General features: G+C 46.1%; 1 protein-coding gene across 3 annotated transcripts in view; it reads left to right on the top strand.

The window, feature by feature from the left end:
• Positions 1–26,486, top strand: part of prpsap1 (phosphoribosyl pyrophosphate synthetase-associated protein 1) — a 62,074-nt gene that overhangs the window by 3,141 nt on the left and 32,447 nt on the right. For 2 of the 3 annotated variants that reach the window (XM_085964039.1, XM_085964037.1), the window contains exon 3: positions 2,524–2,576. In XM_085964039.1, the coding sequence (XP_085820165.1) occupies positions 2,524–2,576 (53 nt within the window). Of the gene's footprint in view, positions 1–2,523; positions 2,577–9,140; positions 9,596–26,486 lie in introns of those variants that run through there. The other variant, XM_085964038.1, reaches the window with a different exon arrangement.

Genomic DNA, 26,486 nt, shown 5'->3' with positions numbered 1-26,486 from the left:
AGCACTGTCGATGACACCTTCCATAACTTTGCTGATGATTGAGAGTAGACTGATGTGGCGGTAATTGGCCGGGTTGGATTTGTCGATTTTGTGGACAGGACATACCTGGTCAATTTTCCACTTTGTCGGGTAGATGTCAGTGTTGTAGCTGTACTGGAACAGCTTGGCTAGAGGTGCGGCTAGTTCTGGAGCACAAGTCTTCAGCACGATAGCCGGGACGTTGTCGGGGCTTGTAGGCTTTCCTGTATCCTGTGTGCTTAGCCGTTTCTTGATATCACGTGGAGTGAATCAAATTGGCTGCAGACTGGCTTCTGTGATGGTGGGGACCTCGGGCAGAGGCTGAGATGGATCATCCACTCGGCACTTCTGGCCGAAGATGGTTGCAAACGCTTCAGCCTTGTCTTTTGCTGGGCTCCACCATCATTGAGGATGGGGATATTCATGGCGCCTCCTCCTCCCGTTAGTTGTTTAATGGTCCACCACCATTCATGACTGGATGTGGCAGGGCTGCAGAGCTTTGATCTGATCCATTGGTTGTGGGATTGCTGAGCTCTGTCTGTAGCATTGTAGTTCTGTCCAGAACCGCCTGTGTCAGTCGTCAGTGATGTGGTTGTGCTGCATTTCTCTCTTCTAACTTTGATGTAGTTGATCACTCTGCTCTCCCCCAGCGCCTCTGTCACTGCTTTTTCCTGTCCCCATCTAACCAACACAATTCCAGCAATGGCTTCATTTTCCATCTGGGAAACCTCACCCTGACTTAGTCCAGGGTCCCATTCTTGCCCATCTTTTTCTCACTTTTATATACTGCCATGTGCTGGCATCCATGAACACTGAGTTTGCTTTATTTCTCTGACACACCTGAGACTTCTCACCATTTGCTGCTGAAATGCCTGTGTACTGTTGTGATGAGCCAAGACTAATTCCAATTCAATGTTGGTGGGACTGACGCCCTTGTGTCTGGACTCTGCACTATTGCCTCTGATTCATTCTGGCTGTTTTCTCAGGCTGAACCTGATGGTGCTCATTCTCTGTGTCCTACTCGACCCCGAGTTCAAATCCTGTTTCCATTCCATCAGTGGTAAAGGTTCATTCACTTTAGGTAACTGCCCCAGTGTAACACAGACATTCTCACACCTGAAGGGGAGCTTTTTACATTGCTGAAGCTGTCGGATGGGCATTTTAAAAAATGCATAGCTTTTTCGCCTCATTCTGCTTCGCAAGGTGAAGTGCTTTTTTCTAAACTTTTTACACTACATGTCCCCATCAAACACTCCCAGGGCAGGTACAGCATGGACTAGATACAGAGTAAAGCTCCCTCCACACTGTCCCATCAAACACTCCCAGGGCAAGTACAGCACAGGTTAGATGCAGAGTAAAGCTCCCTCTACACTGACCCATCAACCACTCCCAGGGTAGTTACAGTATGGGCTAGATACAGAGTAAAGCTCCCTCTACACTGTCCCATCAAACACTCCCAGGGCAGGTACAGCACGGGTTGGATACAGAGTAAAGCTCCCTCTACACTGTCCCATCAAACACTCCCATGGCAGGTACAACACAGGTTAGATACAGAGTAAAGCTCCCTCTACACTGTCCCATCAAACACTCCCAGGGCAGGTACAGCACGGGTTAGATACAGAGTAAGGCTCCCTCCCTCTGAGAAATTCTCAGAGGTTACTGTTTGGCTCGGTTAACGCCCTGAGTTAATAAATGTTTCAGAGATGTCTTTGTGACCTGTCGTGCTTTGTTGATGGTAATTATAACCCTGGTTGCACTGTGATCCCTGTACGTCATGTATTAATCAGTCCTTTGTTTCACAACAAGTGTAACTGTCTGCTGTTTCCCTTTTCCACTCTTTGTAACTATGTTTGGAAATCTAACGTGCAGACATTGAGGAGTAATTGAGTTTTTGAGGTGTGTTGTGCAACAGCAGGAGGAGAAAAAGAATGGTTGCCACACAAGTGGAATAAATTATGAATTCCACAGTTCCTCCTTCATTCCATTTATAATTGAATGCCTCTCTTTGTTCGGGGCAGGTGCCTTTACTGAGATCTCTGTTTACAATGCTGTGTCCTTGCAGATTCTACACTGATGCAGTTACAGGACAGTCAATGATCAACTTGAATTGCTCCCTTAATTAGATCCCACCTATTCTGTGTGTGCATAGCTTTTGGAGAAATTAAACTTTCAAAAGAATGTTCAGCAAACATTAGAAATTTTACAGTAAAGTTTGTCATGTGTTAAAATGTAATTGGACCCAAGAAACTAGTCTTGCATGTTTCTGACCTTTCATAGACCAGTGACTAAGAGTTAAAACAATCGTTAACCCAAAATTTAATTTGAAAGAAATCGAGTGCTGAGTAATTGCTTGGCCTGGGCTTGCCTTGTGACTCCAGGTACAAGTGTCATTAGTTACTCTGGGACCCGGTCAGTCCCAGAGCCAGAGCCAGCCTGGTGATCACAGTATGAGCAGCATTGACACTGCAGTTACACTCCTTTAATCACTTCTCTCTCTTTCTTTAGACGTCTTGGAGTTGAACTTGGCAAAGCCGTGGTTTACCAGGAGCCAAACCGGGGTAAGGGACTGTGTACCCCAGTGTTCAGCATGAGAGTGTACAAACCGGAGTAAGGGACTGTGTACCCCAGTGTTCAGCATGAGAGTGTACAAACCGGAGTAAGGGACTGTGTACCCCAGTGTTCAGCATGAGAGTGTACAAACCGGAGTAAGGGACTGTGTACCCCAGTGTTCAGCATGAGAGTGTACAAACCGGAGTAAGGGACTGTGTACCCCAGTGTTCAGTGTGAGAGTGTACAAACCGGAGTAAGGGACTGTGTACCCCAGTGTTCAGTGTGAGAGTGTACAAACCGGAGTAAGGGACTGTGTACCCCAGTGTTCAGTGTGAGAGTGTACAAACCGGAGTAAGGGACTGTGTACCCCAGTGTTCAGTGTGAGAGTGTACAAACCGGAGTAAGGGACTGTGTACCCCAGTGTTCAGCATGAGAGTGTACAAACCGGAGTAAGGGACTGTGTACCCCAGTGTTCAGTGTGAGAGTGTACAAACCGGAGTAAGGGACTGTGTACCCCAGTGTTCAGTGTGAGAGTGTACAAACCGGAGTAAGGGACTGTGTACCCCAGTGTTCAGCATGAGAGTGTACAAACCGGAGTAAGGGACTGTGTACCCCAGTGTTCAGCATGAGAGTGTACAAACCGGAGTAAGGGACTGTGTACCCCAGTGTTCAGCATGAGAGTGTACAAACCGGAGTAAGGGACTGTGTACCCCAGTGTTCAGCATGAGAGTGTACAAACCGGAGTAAGGGACTGTGTACCCCAGTGTTCAGCATGAGAGTGTACAAACCGGAGTAAGGGACTGTGTACCCCAGTGTTCAGCATGAGAGTGTACAAACCGGAGTAAGGGACTGTGTACCCCAGTGTTCAGCATGAGAGTGTACAAACCGGAGTAAGGGACTGTGTACCCCAGTGTTCAGTGTGAGAGTGTACAAACCGGAGTAAGGGACTGTGTACCCCAGTGTTCAGTGTGAGAGTGTACAAACCGGAGTAAGGGACTGTGTACCCCAGTGTTCAGCATGAGAGTGTACAAACCGGAGTAAGGGACTGTGTACCCCAGTGTTCAGCATGAGAGTGTACAAACCGGAGTAAGGGACTGTGTACCCCAGTGTTCAGCATGAGAGTGTACAAACCGGAGTAAGGGACTGTGTACCCCAGTGTTCAGCATGAGAGTGTACAAACCGGAGTAAGGGACTGTGTACCCCAGTGTTCAGCATGAGAGTGTACAAACCGGAGTAAGGGACTGTGTACCCCAGTGTTCAGCATGAGAGTGTACAAACCGGAGTAAGGGACTGTGTACCCCAGTGTTCAGCATGAGAGTGTACAAACCGGAGTAAGGGACTGTGTACCCCAGTGTTCAGCATGAGAGTGTACAAACCGGAGTAAGGGACTGTGTACCCCAGTGTTCAGTGTGAGAGTGTACAAACCGGAGTAAGGGACTGTGTACCCCAGTGTTCAGCATGAGAGTGTACAAACCGGAGTAAGGGACTGTGTACCCCAGTGTTCAGCATGAGAGTGTACAAACCGGAGTAAGGGACTGTGTACCCCAGTGTTCAGCATGAGAGTGTACAAACCGGAGTAAGGGACTGTGTACCCCAGTGTTCAGCATGAGAGTGTACAAACCGGAGTAAGGGACTGTGTACCCCAGTGTTCAGCATGAGAGTGTACAAACCGGAGTAAGGGACTGTGTACCCCAGTGTTCAGCATGAGAGTGTACAAACCGGAGTAAGGGACTGTGTACCCCAGTGTTCAGCATGAGAGTGTACAAACCGGAGTAAGGGACTGTGTACCCCAGTGTTCAGCATGAGAGTGTACAAACCGGAGTAAGGGACTGTGTACCCCAGTGTTCAGCATGAGAGTGTACAAACCGGAGTAAGGGACTGTGTACCCCAGTGTTCAGTGTGAGAGTGTACAAACCGGAGTAAGGGACTGTGTACCCCAGTGTTCAGTGTGAGAGTGTACACACCGGGGTAAGGGACTGTGTACCCCAGTGTTCAGTGTGAGAGTGTACAAACCGGAGTAAGGGACTGTGTACCCCAGTGTTCAGCATGAGAGTGTACAAACCGGAGTAAAGACTGTGTACCCCAGTGTTCAGCATGAGCGTGTACAAACCGGAGTAAGGGACTGTGTACCCCAGTGTTCAGCATGAGAGTGTACAAACCGGAGTAAGGGACTGTGTACCCCAGTGTTCAGCATGAGAGTGTACAAACCGGAGTAAGGGACTGTGTACCCCAGTGTTCAGCATGAGAGTGTACAAACCGGAGTAAGGGACTGTGTACCCCAGTGTTCAGCATGAGAGTGTACAAACCGGAGTAAGGGACTGTGTACCCCAGTGTTCAGTGTGAGAGTGTACACACCGGGGTAAGGGACTGTGTACCCCAGTGTTCAGTGTGAGAGTGTACAAACCGGAGTAAGGGACTGTGTACCCCAGTGTTCAGCATGAGAGTGTACAAACCGGAGTAAGGGACTGTGTACCCCAGTGTTCAGCATGAGAGTGTACAAACCGGGGTAAGGGACTGTGTACCCCAGTGTTCAGCATGAGAGTGTACAAACCGGAGTAAAGACTGTGTACCCCAGTGTTCAGCATGAGAGTGTACAAACCGGAGTAAGGGACTGTGTACCCCAGTGTTCAGCATGAGAGTGTACAAACCGGAGTAAGGGACTGTGTACCCCAGTGTTCAGTGTGAGAGTGTACATAGATACATAGAAGATAGGAGCAGGAGTAGGCCATTCGGCCCTTCGAGCCTGCTCCGCCATTCAGTGAGATCATGGCTGATCATCCAAATTCAGTACCCGGTCCCTGCCTTCTCCCCACATCCCTTGATCCCTTTAGCCTTAAGAAATATATCCAACTCTTTCTTGAATATACTTAATGAACTGGCCTCCACCGCCCTCTGTGGCAGAGAATTCCACAGGTTCACCTCTCTCTGGGTGAAGAAATTCCTCCTCATTTCCGTCCTAAATGGCTTACCCCTTATCCTTAGACTATGACCCCTGGTTCTGGACTCCCCGGCCATCAGAAACATCCTTCCTGTATCTAGTCTGTCCAGGCCTGACAGAATTTTATAGGTTTCGATGAGATCCCCTCTCAATCTTCTAAACTCCAGTGAGTATAAGCCCAATCGACACAATCTCTCCTCATACGTCATTCCTGCCATCCAAGGTATCAGCCTGGTGAATCTTCGCTGCACTCCTTCCATGGCAAGAACGTCCTTCCTCAAGTAAGGCGACCAAAACTGCACACAATACTCAAGGTGTGGTCTCCCCAAGGCCCTGTACAACTGCAGCAAGACATCCTTGTTCTTGTACTCGAACCCTCTTGCTACGAAGGCCAACATACCATTTGCCTTCTTAACCGCCTGCTGCACCTGCATGCTTACCTTCAGCGACTGGTGCACAAGAACACCCAGGTCTCTTTGCACTTCCCCTTCTCCCAATCTATTGCCATTCAAATAATCTGCCTTCCTGTTTTTGCCACCAAAGTGGATAACCTCCCATTTATCCACATTATAGTGCATTTGCCATGTTTCTGCCCAATCACCCAACCTGTCCAAATCGTGCTGGAGTTTCATGACATCCTCCTCACAGCATACCCTCCCCCCCAGCTTTGTGTCGTCTGCAAATTTGGAGATATTACATCCAATTCCCTCGTCCAGATCATTAATATATATTGTGAACAGCTGGGGTCCTAGGACCGATCCTTGCGGTACCCCACTAGTCACTGCCTGCCGCTCGGAAAACGACCCGTTTATTCCAACTCTTTGCTTTTTGTCCGCCAACCAGTTCTCTATCCAAGTCAATACCTTTCCCCCAATCCCATGTGCCTTAATTTTGCACGCTAATCTCTTATGCGGGACCTTATCGAAAGCCTTCTGAAAGTCCAAATACACCACATCCACTGGTTCTCCCTTATCTATTTTACCAGTTACATCCTCAAAAAATTCCAGTAGATTAGTCAAGCATGATTTACCTTTTGTAAATCCATGTTGACTTTGTCCGATCCAGTCACTGCTTTCCAAGTGCTCTGCTATTACATCTTTTATAATGGACTCTAGCATTTTCCCCACTACCGATGTCAAGCTTCCCTGCCTTTTCTCTACCACCTTTTTTGAATAGTGGGGTAACATTAGCTACCTGCCAATCCATGGGTACCGTTCCAGAGTCTATCGAGTTCTGGAAGATGACCAGCAATGCATCTACTATTTCTAGGGCCACTTCCTTAAGTACCCTGGGATGTAGATTATCAGGCCCTGGGGATTTATCGGCCTTCAGTCCCATCAATTTTCCTAACACCATTTCCCTACAAATCCTGATTTCTTTCAGTTCCACCCTTTCATCAGACCCTATGTTCCCCGGCATCTCTGGGAGGTTATTTGTGTCCTCCTTTGTGAAGACAGAACCAAAATATGTATTTAGTTGGTCTGCCATTTCTTTGTTCCCCATTATAAATTCCCCCGATTCTGACTGCAAGGGACCTACGCTTGACTTCACCAATCTTTTTCTCTTCACATATCTATAAAAGCTTTTACAGTCAGTTTTTATGTTCCCTGCTAGCTTACTCTCATATTCTATTTTCCCTTTCTTAATTAATCCCTTTGTCCTCCTTTGTTGAATCCTAAACTGCTCCCAATCCTCAGGATTATTGCTTTTTCTGGCCAATTTATATGCCCTCTCCTTGGACCTTATGCTATCCCTAATTTCCCTTGTTAGCCACGGTTGGGTCACCTTTTTTGTTTTATGCCAAACTGGGATGAACAAATTCTGTAGTTCATCCATTCGGTCTTTGAATGTTTGCCATTGCCTATCCACCGTCAACCCTTTGAGTGCCATTCCCCAATCAATCCTACCCAACTCGCTCCTCAGACCATCATAGTTTCCTTTATTTAAATTGAGGACCCTAGTCTCTGAGTCAACTACTTCATTCTCCATCTTAATGAAGAATTCGATCATATTCTGATCGCTCCGACCCAAGGGGCCTCTTACAACAAGATTGCTAATTAATCCTTTCTCGTTACATAATACCCAGTCTAAGATGGCCTGATCTCTGGTTGGTTCCTCGACATATTGGTCCAGGAAACCATCCCGTAAACACTCCAGGAATTCCTCCTCCACAGTATTGTTACTCATTTGGTTGGCCCAATCTATATGTAGATTAAAGTCACCCATGATGACTGCTGTGCCCTTATTGCACGCTTCTTTAATTTCTCTTTTAATGCCATCCCCAACCTCCGCCTTACTGTTTGGAGGTCTATCAACCACTCCCACTAATGTTTTTTTCCCCTTAGTATTTCTCAATTCTACCCATACAGATTCCACCTCATCAGAGCTAATATCCTTCATTACAATTGTGTTAATCCCTTCTTTAACCAGTAATGCTACTCCACCTCCCTTTCCTTTTTGCCTATCTTTCCTGAATATCGAATACCCCTGGATGTTGAGGTCCCAGTCCTGGCCTTCCTTGAGCCACATTTCCGTAATCCCAACCAAATCGTATTTGTTTACTTCTATTTGCGCAGCCAATTCATCCACCTTATTACAAATGCTCCTCGCATTAAGACACAAAGCCTTCAGGCTTGTTTTTTTAACACTCTTAGACCTACTAGAATTATTATTTACTGTGGCCATGTTTGATTTAAACCGTTGATTTCTCTGACTGCCACTTTTGTTTTTCTCCTTCCTATCTTTTGCTTTTATCCTTGTTTCCCTTTCCTCTGTCTCCCTGCTCAGGTTCCCAACCCCCTGCCATTTTATTTTAAACCCTCCCCCACAGCACTAGCAAACACTCCCCCTAGGACATTGGTTCCAGCCCTGCCCAGGTGCAAACCGTCCGGTTTGAACTGGTCCCACCTCCCCCAGAACCGGTTCCAATGTCCCAGGAACTTGAATCCCTCCCCCTGGCACCATTCCTCTAGCCACGTATTCATCTGAAGTATCCTTCTATTTCTACTCTGACTAGCACGTGGCACTGGTAGCAATCCTGAGATTACTACCTTTGAGGTCCTGTTTTTTAATTTATCTCCTAACTCCCTATACTCCGCTTTTAGGACCTTATCCCACTTTTTACCTATATCGTTGGTGCCTATATGCACCACGACAACTGGCTGTTCACCCTCCCCTTCCAAGATGTTCTGGAGCCGCTCGGAGACATCCTTGACCCTTGCACCAGGGAGGCAACACACCATCCTGGAGTCTCGTTTGCGGCCGCAGAAACGCCTATCTATTCCCCTTACAATTGAATCCCCTATTACTATAGCTCTACCCCTCTTTTTCCTCCCATTCTGTGCAGCAGAGGCACCCCTGGTGCCAGGAAGTTGGCTGCTGCTGCCTTCCTCTGATAAGCCATCCCCCCCAACAGTACTCAAAGTGATGCATCTGTTGGAGAGGGGGATGGCCACAGGGGACCCCTGCACTACCTGCCTGCGCCTAGTACTCTGCCTTTTGGTCACCCGTTCCCTTTCTTCCTGTCCAACCTCTACCTGCGGTGTGTCCAACTCTGTAAATGTGCTATTCACGTTGTCCTGAGCATCGTGAACGCTCCAGTATGTGTCCAATCGCAGCTCCAGTGCCGCAATGCGGTCTGTTAGTAGCTGCAGCTGGATACACTTCCTGCACATGTAGTTGTCAGGGACACAGGAAGTATCCCTGAGTTCCCACATATCTCAGGAGGAGCAGATCACGGGGCCCGGCTGTCCTGCCATGACTTACCCTTTAATTGAATTTAAATTAAATCAATCAATCCCACTAATTACACTACAGTTAACTGGTTTACCAACCGTCCCTGCTACACCAGAGAGACCTTGGAAACTATAAACCAGAGTTAAAGTTTAAAAAAAAAGAGAAATACTCACCAACCAATCACTTACCTGCTTCCTGGTGACGTCACACTTTGATTACTTTTTACTTCTCTCCCCTGCTGTTGAACTGGTATGCTGCTCCTGACTCACTGCCGCCGGTGTAACTGCCGCCGATGCTGTGTTCCCACACAGGCCCGCTCTAGTCGGGCTGCTCCTGACTCACTGCCAAATCGGGGTAAGGGACTGTGTACCCCAGTGTTCAGCATGAGAGTGTACAAACCGGGGTAAGGGACTGTGTACCCCAGTGTTCAGCGTGAGAGTGTACAAATCGGGGTAAGGGACTGTGTACCCCAGTGTTCAGCATGAGAGTGTACACACCGGGGTAAGGGACTGTGTACCCCAGTGTTCAGCATGAGAGTGTACACACCGGGGTAAGGGACTGTGTACCCCAGTATATATTGCGGAATGAGGATACCCGTGTACTGCTGTGGTGTTCAATGTAACCCCGCTGTTCTGTTCTAGGTGCGAGAAGCATATGTGTGACATTTGTGTGCATAGCCTCTGTAATTATCCTGTTTCCTTGGACCGAGTCCTCCCTCTCCTAGTCAGAAGTGCTTGTGACTAGATGCAGCAGGTAGTATAACTGCCCTCTTCCCACTCAACCCGTGGGCTCAGTGTGGGGGTGGGCAGTATTAGTGGCCTTGAGTTCCATTTTATATTTGCCACAATGCCTGGGTGTGTCTGGCTGCAGATTAAGCACATCCTTTCAGATAAACAGGTAGCATTTGTACATAAGAGCAGGAGGAGGCCATTTAGCCCCTTCAGCCTGTTCCGCCATTCAGTGAGATCATGGCTGATCTGTGACCTAACTCCATGTACCCACCTTTGCCCCAAAGCCCTTAATACATTTGGTTAACAAAAATCTATCAATCTCAGATTTAAAATTTACAATTGACTAGCATCAAGCTGTTTATAAAAGAGAGTTCCAAACTTCTACCAGCCTTTGCGACCATCCTAACTTCACTCCTGAAAGGTCTGGCCTAATTTTAAGCTCTGCCTCCTAGTCCTACATTCCCCAACCAGTGGAAGCAGTTTCTCTCTCTCTACCCTATCAGTTCCCATTAATATCTTAAAAACTTCGATCAGATCACCCCTTAACCTTCTAAATTCCAGGGAATGCAGCCCTTGTAATTTAACCCTTGGAGTCCGGGTAGCATTCCATGCTGCACTCCCTCTAAGGCCAATATATCCTTCCTAGGGTTGCAAAATTCCAGGAATTTTTAAAAAGAGGAAACTTTCCATGGGAATTTGGCTAGGACAAATAAAATTAGAGAGTTAAATGCGTGGCTCAAAGACTGGTGTGGGAGAAATGGGTTTTGCTTCCTGGGACACTGGCACCAGTACTGGGGCAGGAGGGAGCTGTTCCATTGGGACGGGCTTCACTTGGCCAGTGCTGGGACTAGAGTCCTGGCGGATCATATAACTAGGGCTGTAGAGAGGGCTTTAAACTAACTAGTCGGGGGGAGGTTCCTAGAGAGCAAATAATACAAATGACAACAGAGAAGGTCATAGACTTAGGTAGCAGTGGGGAAATTAAAAACCAGAGCATGTCAGGAAGGGGCAGAAGGTATGGAGTAAAAGGTAAAGTAATAAAAAGGGCAAAAGCAGGAACTAAGTGTCACAAAACATCTTTGAAAGTTCTCTATCTGAATGCACGTAGCATTCGTAACAAAATAGATGAGTTAATGGCACAAATAACTACATATGGGTATGATCTTGTGGCCATTACAGAAACATGGCTGCAGGGTGACAATGCCTGGGAATTAAACATACCAGGTTATTTAACGATCAGGAAGGACAGGCAGGAAGGAAGGGGAGGTGGGGTGGCTATGTTAATAAAGGAAGGAATCACTGTAATACAGAGAAATGATATTGGGTCAAAAGATCAGGACAATGAAACAGTTTGGGTGGAGGTAAGGAATAATAAGGGGAAAAAAACACTAGTGGGCGTAGTCTATAGGCCTCCGAACTGTGATACTCCGTCCAACAGAGTTGCCAATCAGGAAATAGCTGAGGCTTGTAATAAGGGAACATCTATAATTATGGGGGATTTTAACTATCATATTAATTGGACAAATCAAATTGGGCAGGGCTGCCTTGAGGATGAGTTCATTGAGTATATTAGGGATGGGTTTCTTGAGCAGTATGTAACTGAACCGACCAGGGGGCAGGCAACCTTAGATCTGGTCCTGTGTAACGAGACAGGATTAATTAAAAATGTCCTAGTAAAGGATCCCCTTGGAATGAGTGACCATAACATGGTTGAATTCCATATTCAATTAGAGGGTGAGAAGGTTGGATCTCAAACAAGCGTGCTAAGCTTGAATAAAGGAGACTATGAAGGTATGAGAGCGGAATTGAGTAGAGTGGATTGAGAAAATAGATTAAAGGGTAAGACGATACATGATCAGTGGTGTACATTTAAGGAGTTATTTTACAACTTCCAAAAAATATATATTCCACTGAGAAGAAAAGGGTGTAAAAGAAAAAACAGCCATCCGTGGCTAAGTAAAGAAATTAAGGATAGTATTTGACTAAAAACAAGGGCATATAAGGTAGCCAAATCTAGTGGGAGGATAGAGGATTGGGAAAACTTTAAAAGACAGCAAAAAATAACAAAAAGATTGATTAAGAAAGGGAAGATAGATTATGGAAGTAAATTAGCAAAAAATATAAAAACAGATAGTAAGAGTTTTTATAGTTATACTAGCTGGGGAGCGAGGGCAATTTTGGGGCACGAGGGCAATTTTGGGGCGCTTGGTCTCCCTGCCCCTGTGTGTCCCCCCTCTCCCTGTCATGTCCTCTCCCTGTCCTATCCCTCCCTCCCCTGTCTCCCTCCCTCGCTCCCCTCCCTCCCCCCGCTCCCCTCCTCCCCTCCTGTCACCCACCCCCACCCCCTCCCCTGTCTGTGTCCCTCCCTCCCCCGCTCCCCTCTGTCCCTCTCTCCGGCCCCTCCCCCTGCCTACCTGAGGTCCGTTGCCGTTGCCAGAGCGGGAATGCTGAGCGGCGGCCGGCGCCGGGAGCGGGCTCTCGCGGCCGGCGCATGCGCGGTCAGTGCGGCCGGCGCGAGCGCGGCCAGCGCAAGCGCCCCGCGATTTCCAGAGGCTCGCGCCCCCCCGCGATTTCCCGAGGCTCCCCCCCCCCCCCCCCCCGCGCGATTTCCCGAGGCTCTCTTTTCCCCCCCCCCCCCCCCCCCCCCCATTAAATTGTTATTTAATTCCCTAACACATCATTAAAATATTTACCTTAGTTCCCTAACACAGAGAAAGTGTGGGGGGAAAAAATCGGGAAAAATCAAGATGGCGGCCACTCACCTCGATTCAGAAGGATAAGGCCCGCCCACACACGCACCGATTGGTCGACCGGTCAGGTCACCGAAGCGTAGGATTGGTCACTCGACACTCAACTGTAGGAAGACCTCGACGTCACACGGTCGCTAATGAGATGCTAATGAGCGGAACGCTGAACGTTTTTGGGATACCGCGAGCGGGATTTTTGTCCGGCCGAAACGTAAATACGCCTATGACCGGTCCGGAATCGCAAGCTTTCTTTTGAGGCGACGCGCGCGTCGGTATGCTCTGTAACTTCCAAACGTATAGAGACCAGACAGACAGAAGAGCCGCTTTATATATATAGATAAAAAGAAAAAGGGTGGCTAAAGTAAATGTTGGTCCCTTAGAAGATGAGACCGGGAAATTAATGGTGGGAAATATGGAGATGGCAAAAACACTGAATGAATATTTTACATCAGTCTTTACAGTAGAAGACACTAAGAATATCCCAACACTGGACAAACAGGGGGCTAAAGGGGGGGAGGAGCTAAACACGATCAAAATCACTAAGGAAGTGGTACTCGGTAAAATAATGGGACTCAAGGCGGATAAATCACCTGGACCTGATGGCTTACATCCTAGGGTCTTGAGGGAAGTGGCGGTAGGGATTGTGGATGCATTGGTAATAATTTTCCAAAACTCCCTGGACTCGGCAATGGTCCCGGCAGACTGGAAAACTGCTAATGTAACACCCTTATTTAAAAAGGGCAGTAGACAGAAGGCTGGAAACTATAGACCGGTTAGCCTAACATCTGTGGTAGGTAAAATTTTGGAGTCCATTATTAAGGAGACAGTAACAGGACATTTGGATAATCATAATTTAATAAGACAAAGTCAGCATGGTTTTATGAAGGGGAAGTCATGTTTGACAAATTTGCTGGAGTACTTTGAGGAAGTAACATATAGGGTGGATAAAGGGGAACCAGTGGACGTAGTGTATTTAGACTTCCAAAAGGCATTTGACAAGGTGCCACACAAAAGATTATTGCTTAAGATAAACAATCACGGGATTGGGGGTAATATTCTGGCATGGATAGAGGATTGGCTATCTAACAGAAGGCAGAGAGTTGGGATAAATGGTTCATTCTCAGACTGGCAATCAGTAACTAGTGGTGTTCCGCAGGGGTCAGTGCTGGGTCCCCAACTCTTTACAATCTATATTTACGATTTGGAGGAGGGGACCGAGTGTAACATATCAAAGTTTGCAGATGATACTAAGATGGGGGGGAAAGCAGTGAGTGAGGAGGCCATAAAAAACCTTCAAGGGGACATAGACAGGCTAAGTAAGTGGGCAGAGATTTGGCAGATGGAATACAATACTGGAAAGTGTGAGGTTATGCACTTTCGCAGGAAAAATCGTAGAGCAAGTTATTATCTTAATGGCAAGAAACTGGAAAGTACTGAAGTACAAAGGGATCTGGGGGTCCTGGTGCACGGAACTCAAAAGGTTAGTATGCAGGTGCAGCAAGTGATTAAGAAGGCCAATGGAATGTTGGCTTTCATTGCTAGGGGGATAGAATATAAAAATAGGGAGGTATTGCTTCAGTTGTACAAGGTATTGGTGAGACCGCACCTGGAATACTGAGTACAGTTTTGGTGTCCATACTTAAGAAAGGACATACTTGCTCTCGAGTCAGTACAAAGAAGGTTCACTCGGTTAATCCCGGGGATGAGGGGGTGGACATATGAGGAGAGGTTGAGTAGACTGGGACTCTACTCATTGGAGTTCAGAAGAATGAGAGGCGATCTTATTGAAACATATAAGATTGTGAAGGGGTTGGATCGGGTGGATGCAGGGAAGATGTTCCCGATGATGGGTGAAACTAGAACTAGGGGGCATAGTCTTAGAATAAGGGGCTGCTCTTTCAAAACTGAGATGAGGAGGAACTACTTCACTCAGAAGGTGGTAGGTCCATGGAATATGCTGCCCCAAAAAACTGTAGAAGCTACATCATTACATAAATTTAAAACAGAAATAGACAGTTTCCTAGAAGTAAAGGGAATTAAGGGTTACGGGGAGCGGGCAGGAATTTGGACATGAGTCTAGGTTCGGATCGGTCATGGCCCTGTGGGTAGCGGAGCGGGCCCAGGGGCCGTGTAGCCTGATCCTGCTCCTATTTCGTGTGTCTAATTCTGTTAGATGCAGGAGATGGTTCTATGATAGTAGATTGGCAGTTAGGATCAGATCAGCCATGATCTTATTGAATGGCGGAGCAGGCTCGAGGGGCCGATTGGCATACTCCTCCTATTTCTTATGTTCTTATGGGAATTTTGAGTTTGTTTGCACACTGGTTTTTGTCTCTGACCCTTATTATCTTTATCATCAAAATAGACATACCGTTCCATACAAATAAAAACAGGCTTTTAAAACTTTTTATTTAGGTTATTATTTTGAACTTTATTGAACCCCCCACAAAAAAGACCCATCTAAAATAAAATAGAGTGTCAGCTTATTTAGCCTGTAATTTGTCCTTATTTTGTCCCTTTGAGTCTTCTACTCATGAGTCTTCTGAGTCTTCTACTCATCATTGCTCCTCCTGATTCTCTGACTCTGGCTCTGACGTGTCCATTTCCTCCTCTCTGTCACTGTCTAGCTGTGTGGTGGACACTTCTGTATCTGGCTCAATAAGTTGTAGGTTCGCCCGGATAGCCACCAGTTTCTCCACTCTGTTAGTCAGCCTGTTGCACACCTTTGTATGCGTATTCCCAAAAAGTGACCAGTTTCGTTCAGAGGCCGCTGATGAAGGTGGGATTTGGAGTATCACCGATGCAATGGGTGACAGGGCCTGATGCACAAAGTCCCTTCCACCAGGTATGTGCACTGATCTGCTTGCATGATTCCCATATCCCATCCCCATTCCAAAGACCTTGCTTGGTAGAGAACTTTGCTAGACTTCCCAGAACTTTGCCCAGGTCCAGATTGAGATGGTGTGAGAGGGTAGAAATCACACTGTAAGCGCTGTTGATCTGTTCTCCAGAAAGTATTGGTCTCCCAACATGCTTTGGGTCCAGCATGTATGCTGCAGCATGAATCTGCTTGACACAAAATTCTTGATGCGTCTGTATGAATTGAACAATTGCCTTCTCCTCTGCTTTGAGCAGCAGGGATGTGGGTAGGGCAATGCCGATTTGTTCTTTTAAATCAGCAAAAAGCCTGAGAACATATGACAGGACAGCGACAACTCCTTCAATCTGAGCAATTGCAGATGCTACTGGTGAGAGTAGTTTAAGGCTGCTAGCCACTCTCCCAAAACACATCATCCAGCAGTATTTTCTTGATGGTGGTTTCCATATTCCCAGACTGGGATATTGCCATTTCTTGCAGCGACTCCCTCCAGAAGGCTGTTGTACATTATGACAATGCCACCCCATCTAGTGTTGCTGGGCAGCTTCAGTGTGGTGTTCTTGTTCTTTGTCGTTTGCTTGGAGTTGTAGGTTGATGCAACTACCTGTTTTCCCCTGACATACTTAACAACTTGCTTGGCTCTCTTGTACAGTGCTTCCATGGTTCTCAAACCCATGATGTCCTTGAGGAGCAGGTTGAGCCCATGAGCTGCGCACCCAATAGATGTAATATGAGGATAGGCCTCCTCCACTTGAGCCCAAGCAGCCTTCATATTCGCAGCATTGTCAGTAACTACTGCAAAGACCTTTTGTGATCCAAAATCGTTGATGACCGCTTTCAGCTCATCAGCAATGTATGTGCCTGTGTGTCTGTTGTCCTTCGTGTCTGTGCTCTTGAACACTGGGAGAGGAGTGGAGACGATGTAGTTTATGATGCCCTCCCCTCGTACATTTGACCACCCATCTGAGATAACTGCAACACCATCTGCCATCTCTATCGTTTCTTTGAGCTTTCCTTGGACTCTGTTATACTCAGCCTCCAATAAATAAGTAAACAAAGCATGTCTGGTGGGAGGACAGTATGCAGGGCGAATAACATTGAAAAATCTCTTCCAGTACACATTAGCGGTGAGCCTGTCACATATACAGTTCGAGCAAGGCACTCATCTGCATTCTTCTGGCTATGGTTATCCATTGTATCAAAGAACCTTCCAAGTGGGCCAGGAGTTGCTGATGATAAGGAGCCTGATGCTGAATGTGAACCATCATCTTCTTGAATGGAAGCAGAGGAACTCTGGGCTGACTGCTGTGAGCTTTGAGTGAAGTTGTTGCATTTGGATAAATGCTGCTGCATCTTTGTGGCATTCTTTACATATGGCTTTGTACAGTGTTTGCACATGTACACAGTCTTTCCATCTTTAATGCCTGGGGTAAAATGCTTCCACACATCCGACGGTAAACGTGGCATTGTTCTATGCAGAGAAATAAAGGGCATTCGTCTCTGTGTCGTACTGTGGTCGATCAGCACGATTGCAACAGGGTGAGTAAATTTTTCCTGAGGCTCCATGTGATGGAAGCATGACCTGTGCACGCACAACGCTACATCACCAATAGAGGGAGCTAATTGATCATCCACTCATCCAACCAATCAGGACACATTTGTTCACAGTCACACACAAAACTTGTAATGATTAAACCAAACCAAGTAAGATAAACATATATTGATTAAGAAATTCCTTAATAATTAAGATTCCATCTCTGTTAGTAATTTTAAGAGAGGACCTGTGGGGGAATTTTTTTTTTTTAATATTATGCTAGCATGTGCTTTTTTGGGCAAAATTCCCAAGCTAAACTTCCTGTGGAAAATTTCCGGAAATTTGCCAGAAATTTTCCACCCCTTCGCAACCCTAATCCTTCCTACGGTGTGGTGCTCGGAACTGCTCGCAGTACTCTAGGTACAAAAGCAAAATACTGCGGATGTTGGAAATCTGAAATAATGGAAATGTTCCGGGTCAGGCAGCATCTGTGGAGAGAGAAGCAAAGTTAATGTTTCAGGTCGATGACCTTTAATCAGAACTTGAAAAAGTTAGAGATGTAACAGATTTTAAGCAAGTACGGAGGTGGAGCGGAGGGGGCGGGGAGGAAAGAACAAAAGGGGAAGCTCTGTGATAGGGTGGAAGGCGGGAGAGATTAAATGTCAAAAGGGATGATGGTGCAAGGCAAAAGGGGATGGTAATAGGATAAGGGCAGGATTGAGTACTAAATATTCCTGGTTATAAGGTGTTCAGGAAAGATCGAGAAGGAAAGAAAGGAGGTGGGGTGGCAGGATTGATTAAGGAGAATGTTACAGTGCTGGAGAGAGCGAATGTCCTGTAGGGGTCAAGGACAGAATCTACTTGGTTGGAGTTAAGAAACAATAGAGGTGCCATTACACTGCTAGGTGTATTCTATAGACCACCAACTAGTGGGAAAGATATAGAGGAGCAAAGTTGCAGGGAAATTACAGAGAGGTGCAAGAACTATAGAATAGTGATAATGGGGGACTTCAACTATCCTAATATAGACTGGGATAGTAATAGTGTAAAGGGCAGAGAGGGGGAAGAGTTTCTGAAATGTATTCAGGAGAACTTTCTTGATCAGTACGTTTCCGGTCCAACGAGGGAGGAGGCATTGCTGGTTCTGGGGAATGAGGTGGGCCAAGTGTCAGTAGGTGAACATTTTGGGAACAGTGATCATAGTATCATAAGGTTTAGATTAGCTATGGAAAAGGGCAGGGAGCAATCTAGAGTAAAAATACTTAATTGGAGGAAGGCAAATTTCAGTGGGTTGAGAATAGATCTGGCCCAGGTAAATTGGAATCAAAGATTGGCAGGCAAAACTGTAATGGAACAATGGGCTGCCTTTAAAGAGATGATTTGGGTACAGTCAAGGTACATTCCCACGAGGGGGAAAGGGAACCAAAGTCAGAGCTCCCTGGATGATGAAAGATATAGAGAGCAAGATGCAGCAGGAAAAGGGGGGGGGGGGGGCGTTTGACAGTTGTTAGGTTGAGAATACAAGTGAGAACCAGCCTGAATATAGAAAGTTCAGAGGGGAAGTGAAAAAGGAAAATAAGAGGGGCAAAGAGAGAGTATGAGAATAGATTGGCAGCTAACATAAAAGGGAATCCAAAAGTCTTTTATAGGGTAGTAGGAGGAGGGGTGGGGCCGATTAGGGACCAAAATGGAGACCTACGCATGGAGGCAGAGGGCATGGCTGAGGTACTAAACGAGTACTTTGCATCTGTCTTTACCAAGGAAGATGCTGCTGCCAAAATCATAGTGAAAGAGGAGGTAGTTGAGATACTGGATGGGATAAAAATTGATAGAGGAGGTACTAGAAAGGCTGTCTGAGCCTAAAGTAGATAATTCACCAGGACTGGATGGGATGCATCCTAGGATGCTGAGGGAATTATAAATGGAAATTGCAGAGGTACTGGCCCTAATCTTCCAATCCTCCTTAGATACGGGGTTGGTGCCACTGGAGTATTGCAACTGTTACATCCTTATTATTCCCCATAATAATTTCTCCTGTCTCGGCCTCTAAGTGAGCAACGTTTACTTTTGCAACTCTTTTCCTTTTTACATACTTGTAGAAACTCTTACAATCTGCTTTTATATTTCTTGCTCGTTTCCTCTCATTCTATTTTTTCCCTTTTTATCAATTTTTTGGTCGACCTTTGCTGGTTTCTGAAACGCCCAATCCTCAGCCTTACTATTATTCTTTGCAACATTATAAGCTTCTTCTTTCAATCTAATGCTATTCTTAACTTCTTTAGTTAGCCACGGTTGGATCACTTTTCCCGTGGAGCTTTTGTTTCTCAATGGAATGTATTTTTGTTGAGAATTATGAAATATTTCTTTAAATGCTAGCCAGTGCTTATCTACCACCATACCTTTTAATCTATTTTTCCAATCTACCTTAGCCAACTCACCCCTCATACCTATGTAATTAGCTTTATTTAAGATTAAGACTCTAGTTTCGGATTTAGGCAAGTCACTCTCAGAATTTCACACTAATTTTATCATATGATCACTCTGCCCCAGAGGATCCTTTACCAGGAGCTTGCTAATGAACCCCGTCTCATTACACAATACAGGATCTAAAATAGCCTGTTCCCTGGTTGGTTCCATGACACATTGTTCTAGGAAACTGTCCTGAATGAATTCCATGAACTCTTCCTCCAGACTACCTTTGCCAATTTGATTGGTCCAGTCTATATGAAAATGAAAGTCCCCCACGATTATTGTATTACTTCTGTTACAAGCTCCTACTATTTCTTGATTAATATTCTGTCCAACGGTATAGCTACTGTTAGGGGGCCTATATACTACTCCTCCCAGTGATTTCTGCCCCTTGTTATTCCTTATCGCCACCCATACTGATTCTACTTCCTGATCTTCCGAGCTGAGATACTTTCTCGCTATTGTCCTTTTGTCATCCTTTATTATCAGGGCTACTCCCCCTCCTTTTCCATTCTGCCTGTCTTTTCGAAACATCAAGTACCCTGGAACATTTAGCCATCTTGCAACCATGTCTCTGTAATGGCTATTAGATCAAACCCATTTATCTCTATTTGTGCCATTAGTTCGTCTGTCATGTTACGAATGCTTCGTTCATTCAGATAAAAAATTTAAATAAATGCTTTTTACCATTATTGCCTGCTTTGACCTTATTCTCTGCTGCACTGCTACCATTAAACTCTGTCCCTTCCTCACACTCTGCTTATTTTTATCTAAATTGCTACACTGCTCTATTGCCTTGACCTTTCTCTTTCGATTTCTAAATTTCCCCTCACCTGACCCTTTCTCCCCCCCCCCCCCCCCCCCTCTTTTTAGTTTAAAGCCCTATCTACAGCTCTAATTATTCAATTCGCCAGGATGCTGGTTCCAGCCCGGTTTAACTAGAGCCCCGTCCCGACGGACCAGCTCCCTCTTTCCCCAGTACTGGTGCCAGTGCCCCATGAATTGAAACCCCTTTTTCCCACACCATGCTTTGAGCCACGCATTTAACTCTCTGATCTGCTTGACCCTATGCCAATTTGCACATGGCTCAGGTAGTAATCTAGAGATTATTACCCTTGTGGTTCTGCTTAATTTAGACCCTAGCTCCTCAAACTTCCTCAGCAGAACCTCATTCTTGGTTCTACCTTTGTCGTTGGTTCCTACATGGATCATGACAACTGGAATCTCCCCCTCCCACTCCAAGTTCTTTTCCAGCCGCGAGGAGATATCCTTAACCCTGGCACCGGGCAGGCAACACAGCCTTTGGGACTCTCTTTTGCGGCTGCACAGAACAGTATCTATCCCCCTGACTATACTGTCCCCTACTACTACCACATTCCTTCCTTCTCCCCCTACTTGGATGGCCCCCTGCACCACAGTGCCGTGGTCAGTTTGCCCATCCTTCCAGTAGTCCTTTTCCTCACCCATACAGGTAGAAAGTACCTCGTACCTGTTGGACAAGGTCCAGGGCTGAGGCTCATCCATCACTACATCCTGGGTCCCCATATCTTCCTGACTCGCAGTCACACCCTCCGGTCCCTGACCACTGACGAACTCTAAAGTACTACTTAACCTAAAGGGTGTGACTGCCTCCTGGAACAAAGTGTCCAGGTTACTCTCCCTAATAGAAAGATGAGGTGCTGTTCTCGAGCTTGTGTTTAGTTTCATTGGAACAGTGTAGGAGGTCAGAATGGAAGTGGGGCGGAGAATTAAAATGGCAAGCAACCGGAAGCTCAGAGTCACGCTTGCAGACTGAACGGAGGTGTTCCACAAAACGATCACCCAATCTTCATTTGGACTCCCAATGTAGAGGAGACCGCATCGTGAGCAGTGAATACAGTATACTAGATTGAAAGTAGTACAAGTAAATCGTTGTTTCACCTGGAAGAAGTGTTTGGGGCCCTGGATGGTGGGAGGTAAAGGGGCAGGTGTAGCATCTCCTGTACTTGTATGGGAAGGTGCTGTGGGAAGGGGAGAGGGTGTTGGGAGTGATTTGAAGAGTGAACCAGGGTGTTGTGGAGGGAGCTGTCCCTTCAGAATGCTGAAAGGAGAGGGGAATATGTGTTTGGTGGTGGCATCACGCTGGAGATGGCGGAAATAGCGAAGGATGATCCGTTGAATGTGGAAGTTGAGGACACGGGAAACCCAATTTGGTTTTGAGAGGGAGGGCAAGGGGTGAGAGCAGAACTGCAGGAAATAGGATTGTTAACCACAGTGAAGGGGAATCCTCAGTTGAGGAAAAAGGAAAACCTATCCGAAGCACTGGTATGGAAGGTGGCATCGACCAAACAGATGCAACAGGCGGAGAAACTGGGAGAATGGAATAGAGTCCTTAAGGGAAGTGGGGTGAGAGGAAGTGCAGTCAAGGTAGCTGTGGGAGTCAGTGGACTTCTAGTGGATATTGATCAATAGTCTATCCCCAGAAATGGAGACTGAGAAGTCGGGGAAAGGAAGAATCACAGATGGACCATGCGAAGGCAAGGGAAATAATTTGTTCTAATAGCCATAACGGAGACATGGTTGCAAAGTGGCCAAGGTTGGGAACTAAATATTCCAGGATACTTAACTTTTAGAAGAGATAGGCCAAATGGAAAAGGAGGCGGGATAGCCCTGATAAAGGATGGGGTAAAGACAGTAGAGAGAAAGGATCTTAGCTTGGAAAATCAAGTCGCATCAGTTTGGGTGGAGCTAAGAAACAGCAAGGGGCAGAAAACATTGGTGGGAAATAACAACAGAAAATGCTGGAAAAACTCAGCAGGCCAGGCAACATCCGTGGAGAGAAAATAGAGTCGACGTTTCGAGTCAAACTCTTTGTCTTGACAGAGTTTGACTCGAAACGTTGACTCTATTTTCTCTCCACCGATGCTGCCTGGCCTGCTGAGTTTTTCCAGCATTTTCTGTTATTTTGGATTTCCAGCATCCGCAGTATTTTGCTATCGAAACATTGGTGGGAGTTGTTTATAGGCTCCCAAACAGTAGTTGTAATGTAGGGCAGAGTATAAATCAAGAAATTAGAGGCGCATGTAATGGGTAATACAGTAATCATTGGGGGACTTCAATCTACATATAGACTGGGCAAACCAAATTTGCTGTAATAGTGTGGAGGACGAATTTGTGGAATGTATGCAAGATAGTTTTCTAGATCAGTATGTTGAGAAACCAACTAAGGAATAGGCTATTTTAGATCTAGTATTGCGCAATGAGAAGGTTAATTAATAACCTTGTAGTAGAGTGGCCTTGAGGGAAGAGTGACCGTAATATGATAGAATTTTATATTGAGTTTGAAAGTGATTTAGTTACATCCAAAACTAGGATCTTCAATCTAAACAAAGCGAACTATGTAGGTATGAGGGGCGAGTTGGCTAAGGTAGATTGGAAAACTGCATTAAAAGGTATGACGGTAGACAAGCAGTGGCTAGCATTTAAAGAATTAATGTGTAATTTACAACAGATATACATTCCTTTAAGGCACAAAAACCCCACAGGAAAAGTGGTCCAGCCGTGGCTAACGAGAAGTTAAAGATAGTATTAGATCAAAGGAAGTTGCCAAAAAGAGTACAGTAGTAAGCCGGAGGAATGGGAAGAATTTAGAATTCAGCAAAGGAGAACCAAGAAATTGATAAAGGGAAAATAGAATGAGAGTAAACTAGCGAGAGACATAAAAACAGACTGTACAAGCTTCTATAGGTATGTAAAAAGGAAAAGGTTAGCGAAAGTAAATGTGGGTCCCTTACAGGCTGAGACAGGAGAAATTATAATGGGGAATAAGGAAATGGCAGAGAAATTAAACAAACGCCTTGTGTCTGTCTTCACGGAAGAAGACGCGGAAAACTTCCCGGAAATAGTGGAGAACCAAGGGTGTAGCGAGAATGAGGAACTGAAAGAAATCAGTATTAGTTTAAAAAAAAAAAAAAAAACTACTGGAGAAATTAATGGGACTGAAAGCCGATAAATCCCTTGGACCTAATGGCCTACATCCAAGGGTTTTGAAAGAGGTGGCTAGAGAGATAGTGGATGCATTAGTTGTCATTTTCCAAAATTCCATAGATTCTAGAACGGTTCCTGTGGATTGGAAGGTAGCAAATGTAACCCCACTATTTAAGAAAGGAGGGAGAGAGAAAACGGGGAACTACAGACCAGTTAGCCTGACATCAGTAGTAGGGAAAATTATTAAGGACGTGGTAACAGGGCACTTGGAAAATAATAATAGGGTTGGGCAGAGTCAACACGGATTTATGAAAGGGAAATCGTGTTTGACAAATCTGTTACGAGTATTTTGAGGTTGTAACTAGCAGAATAGATAAGGGGGAACCAGTGGATGTGGAATATTTGGATTTTCAGAAGGCATTCGATAAGATGCTACACAAGAGGTTATTAAACAAAATTAGGGCTCATGGGATTGGGGGTAATATACTAGCAGGGATTGAGGATTGGTTAACGGACAGAAAACCGAGAGTAGGAATAAATGGGTCATTTTCGGGTTGGCAGGCTGTAACTAGTGGGGTAGCGCAAGGATCAGTGCTTGGGCCTCTGCTATTCACAATCTACATCAATAATTTGGATGAGGGGACCAAATGTAATATATTCAAGTTTGCTGACGATACAAAGCTGGGTGGGAATGTAAGTTGTGAGGAGGATGCAAGGAGGCTTCAAGGGGATATAGACAGGCTAAGCGAGTGGGCAAGCACATGGCAAATGGAATATGATGTGGAGAAATGTGAAGTTATCCACTTTGGTAGGAAAAATAGAAAAGCAGAGTATTTTTTAAATGGAGAGAGATTGGGAAATGTTGGTGTTCAGAGGGACCTGGGTGTCTTTGTACATGAATCACTGAAAGTTAACATGCAAGTACAGCAAGCGATTAGGAAAGCAAATGGTATGTTGGCCTTTATTACAAGAGGATGTGAGTATAAGAGTAAAGACGTCTTACTGCAATTATATAGGGCCCTGGTGAGACCACACCTGGATTATTGTGCACAGTTTTGGTCTCCTTACCTAAGGAAGGATATACTTGTCATAGAGGGAGTGCAACGAAGGTTCACCAGACTGGTTCCTGGGATGGGGGGATTGTCCTATGAGGAGAGATTGAGTAGACTAGGCCTATATTCTCTAGAGTTTAGAAGAATGAGAGGTGATCTCATTGAAATACACAAAATTCTTCCAGGGCTTGACAGGGTAGATGCAGGGGGGATGTTTCCCCTGGCTGGGGAGTCTAGAACCAGGAGTCACAGTCTTAGAATAAGGGGTCGGCCATTTAGGACTGAGATGAGAAATTTCTTCACTCAGAGGGTGGTGAATCTTTGGAATTCTCTGCCCCAGAGGGCTGTGGAACATAATAAATAGGAGCAGGAGTCGGCCATTCGGCCCTTCGAGCCTGCTCCGCCATTCAATGAGATCATGGCTGATCTTCTGCCTCAACTCCATTCACCGGCCCTATCGCCATAGCCCTTGATGCCCTTACTAGTCAGAAATCTATCGACTTCTGTTTTGAATATACTCAATGACTGAGCCTCCACAGCCCTCTGGGGTAGAGAATTCCAAAGATTCACCACCCTCTGAGTGAAGAAATTTCTTCTCACCTCAGTCCTGAATGTCATAGTGGAGACTCAGTCGTTGAGTATATTCAAGACAGAGATCGATAGATTTTTGAATATTAAGGGAATCAAGGGATATGTGGATAGTGCAGGAAAGTGGAGATGGGGTTGATGATCAGCCATGATCTTATTGAATGGTGGAGCAGGCTCGAAGGGCCAAATGGCCGACTCCTGCTCTTACCACTTATTTTCTTATGATAGTCATCAATGTACCAGAAAAAGAGGGGAGAGAGGGGACCTGAGTACGACTGGAACAAAGAATGTTCCACATATCCTACGAAAAGGCAGGCATAGCTAGGACCCATCCGGGTTCCCAGAGCAACACCTTTTATTTGGAGGAAGTGAGTGGGGTCAAAGGAGAAGCTGTTAAATGTGAGAACAAGTTCAGCCAGGCGGAGGAGGGTGGTGGTGGATGGGGACTGTTTGGGCCTCTGTTCAAGGAAGAAGCGGAGTGACCTCGGGTTATGTTGGTGGTGTTGTGTATGTAATATGTGTGCTACTTTGAACCTATGGACAGGACTGCACTACTTGTAGGGCGTAGTGATACGCAGTACCACTCCTGGCCATAGGGGTATAAATAGTACTGTGGGTACTGATCTCCCCTCAGTTCCCGCCTGTGGGCATGAAGTAAAGACCTACGTATAGTCCCTACCTCCAACCAGTAAAGACCTGTTTTTATTGTTACTCATTAGTCTGTGTCTTAATTAACTAAATAATTCACAGACTTAACACTGGCGACGAGTCGGTTCGAACCCTGCGGCAGTTATTCCACGGCGGCTTCGTCCAAAGACAGGACGTTGAAGAGAGGTTTCAATCCTCAACACCCCACTCAAAACTGAAGGGCAGCAGAAATCCTGACCGCTTCCAGCGACTGGAAGCGACAGGCATTAGGACCCTGAAGCCTCCATAACCTCGTGGGTAAGCCGAACAGCGTTGGCTGCAAAGACAGGGCCACCGATCGGGAGATAAGGGCGATCGCAATCCCTGATAAGAGCCGCGGTGAAACGCGCGAGCGGGTAAGCCAGAGCCCGGGAGGGAGCGAGCAAGAGCCGCGCGAGCGGGTGAGCCAGAGGCCGGGAGCCGCTTCAAGTGCGAGGCGCAGCGCGGGCAAGCGATCGGGACCAAAGATAAGGGCCGCACTCGAACTGAAAGGCGCGGCGGCTGCAGAAGCTCAAGGTGCGAGAGCCGCGGTGCACAGCGCGGGCTATCGATCGCACAGAAGATAAGGGCCGAGAGCCGCTTCGGTCGGGAGC

The sequence above is a fragment of the Somniosus microcephalus genome, chromosome 21 (genome assembly GCF_052327205.1).
Source record: "Somniosus microcephalus isolate GS21.2 chromosome 21, FLI_Smic_1.0, whole genome shotgun sequence".
In the NCBI taxonomy this organism is placed as follows: domain Eukaryota; kingdom Metazoa; phylum Chordata; class Chondrichthyes; order Squaliformes; family Somniosidae; genus Somniosus; species Somniosus microcephalus.
This window is presented reverse-complemented; position numbering and strand designations above follow the sequence as displayed.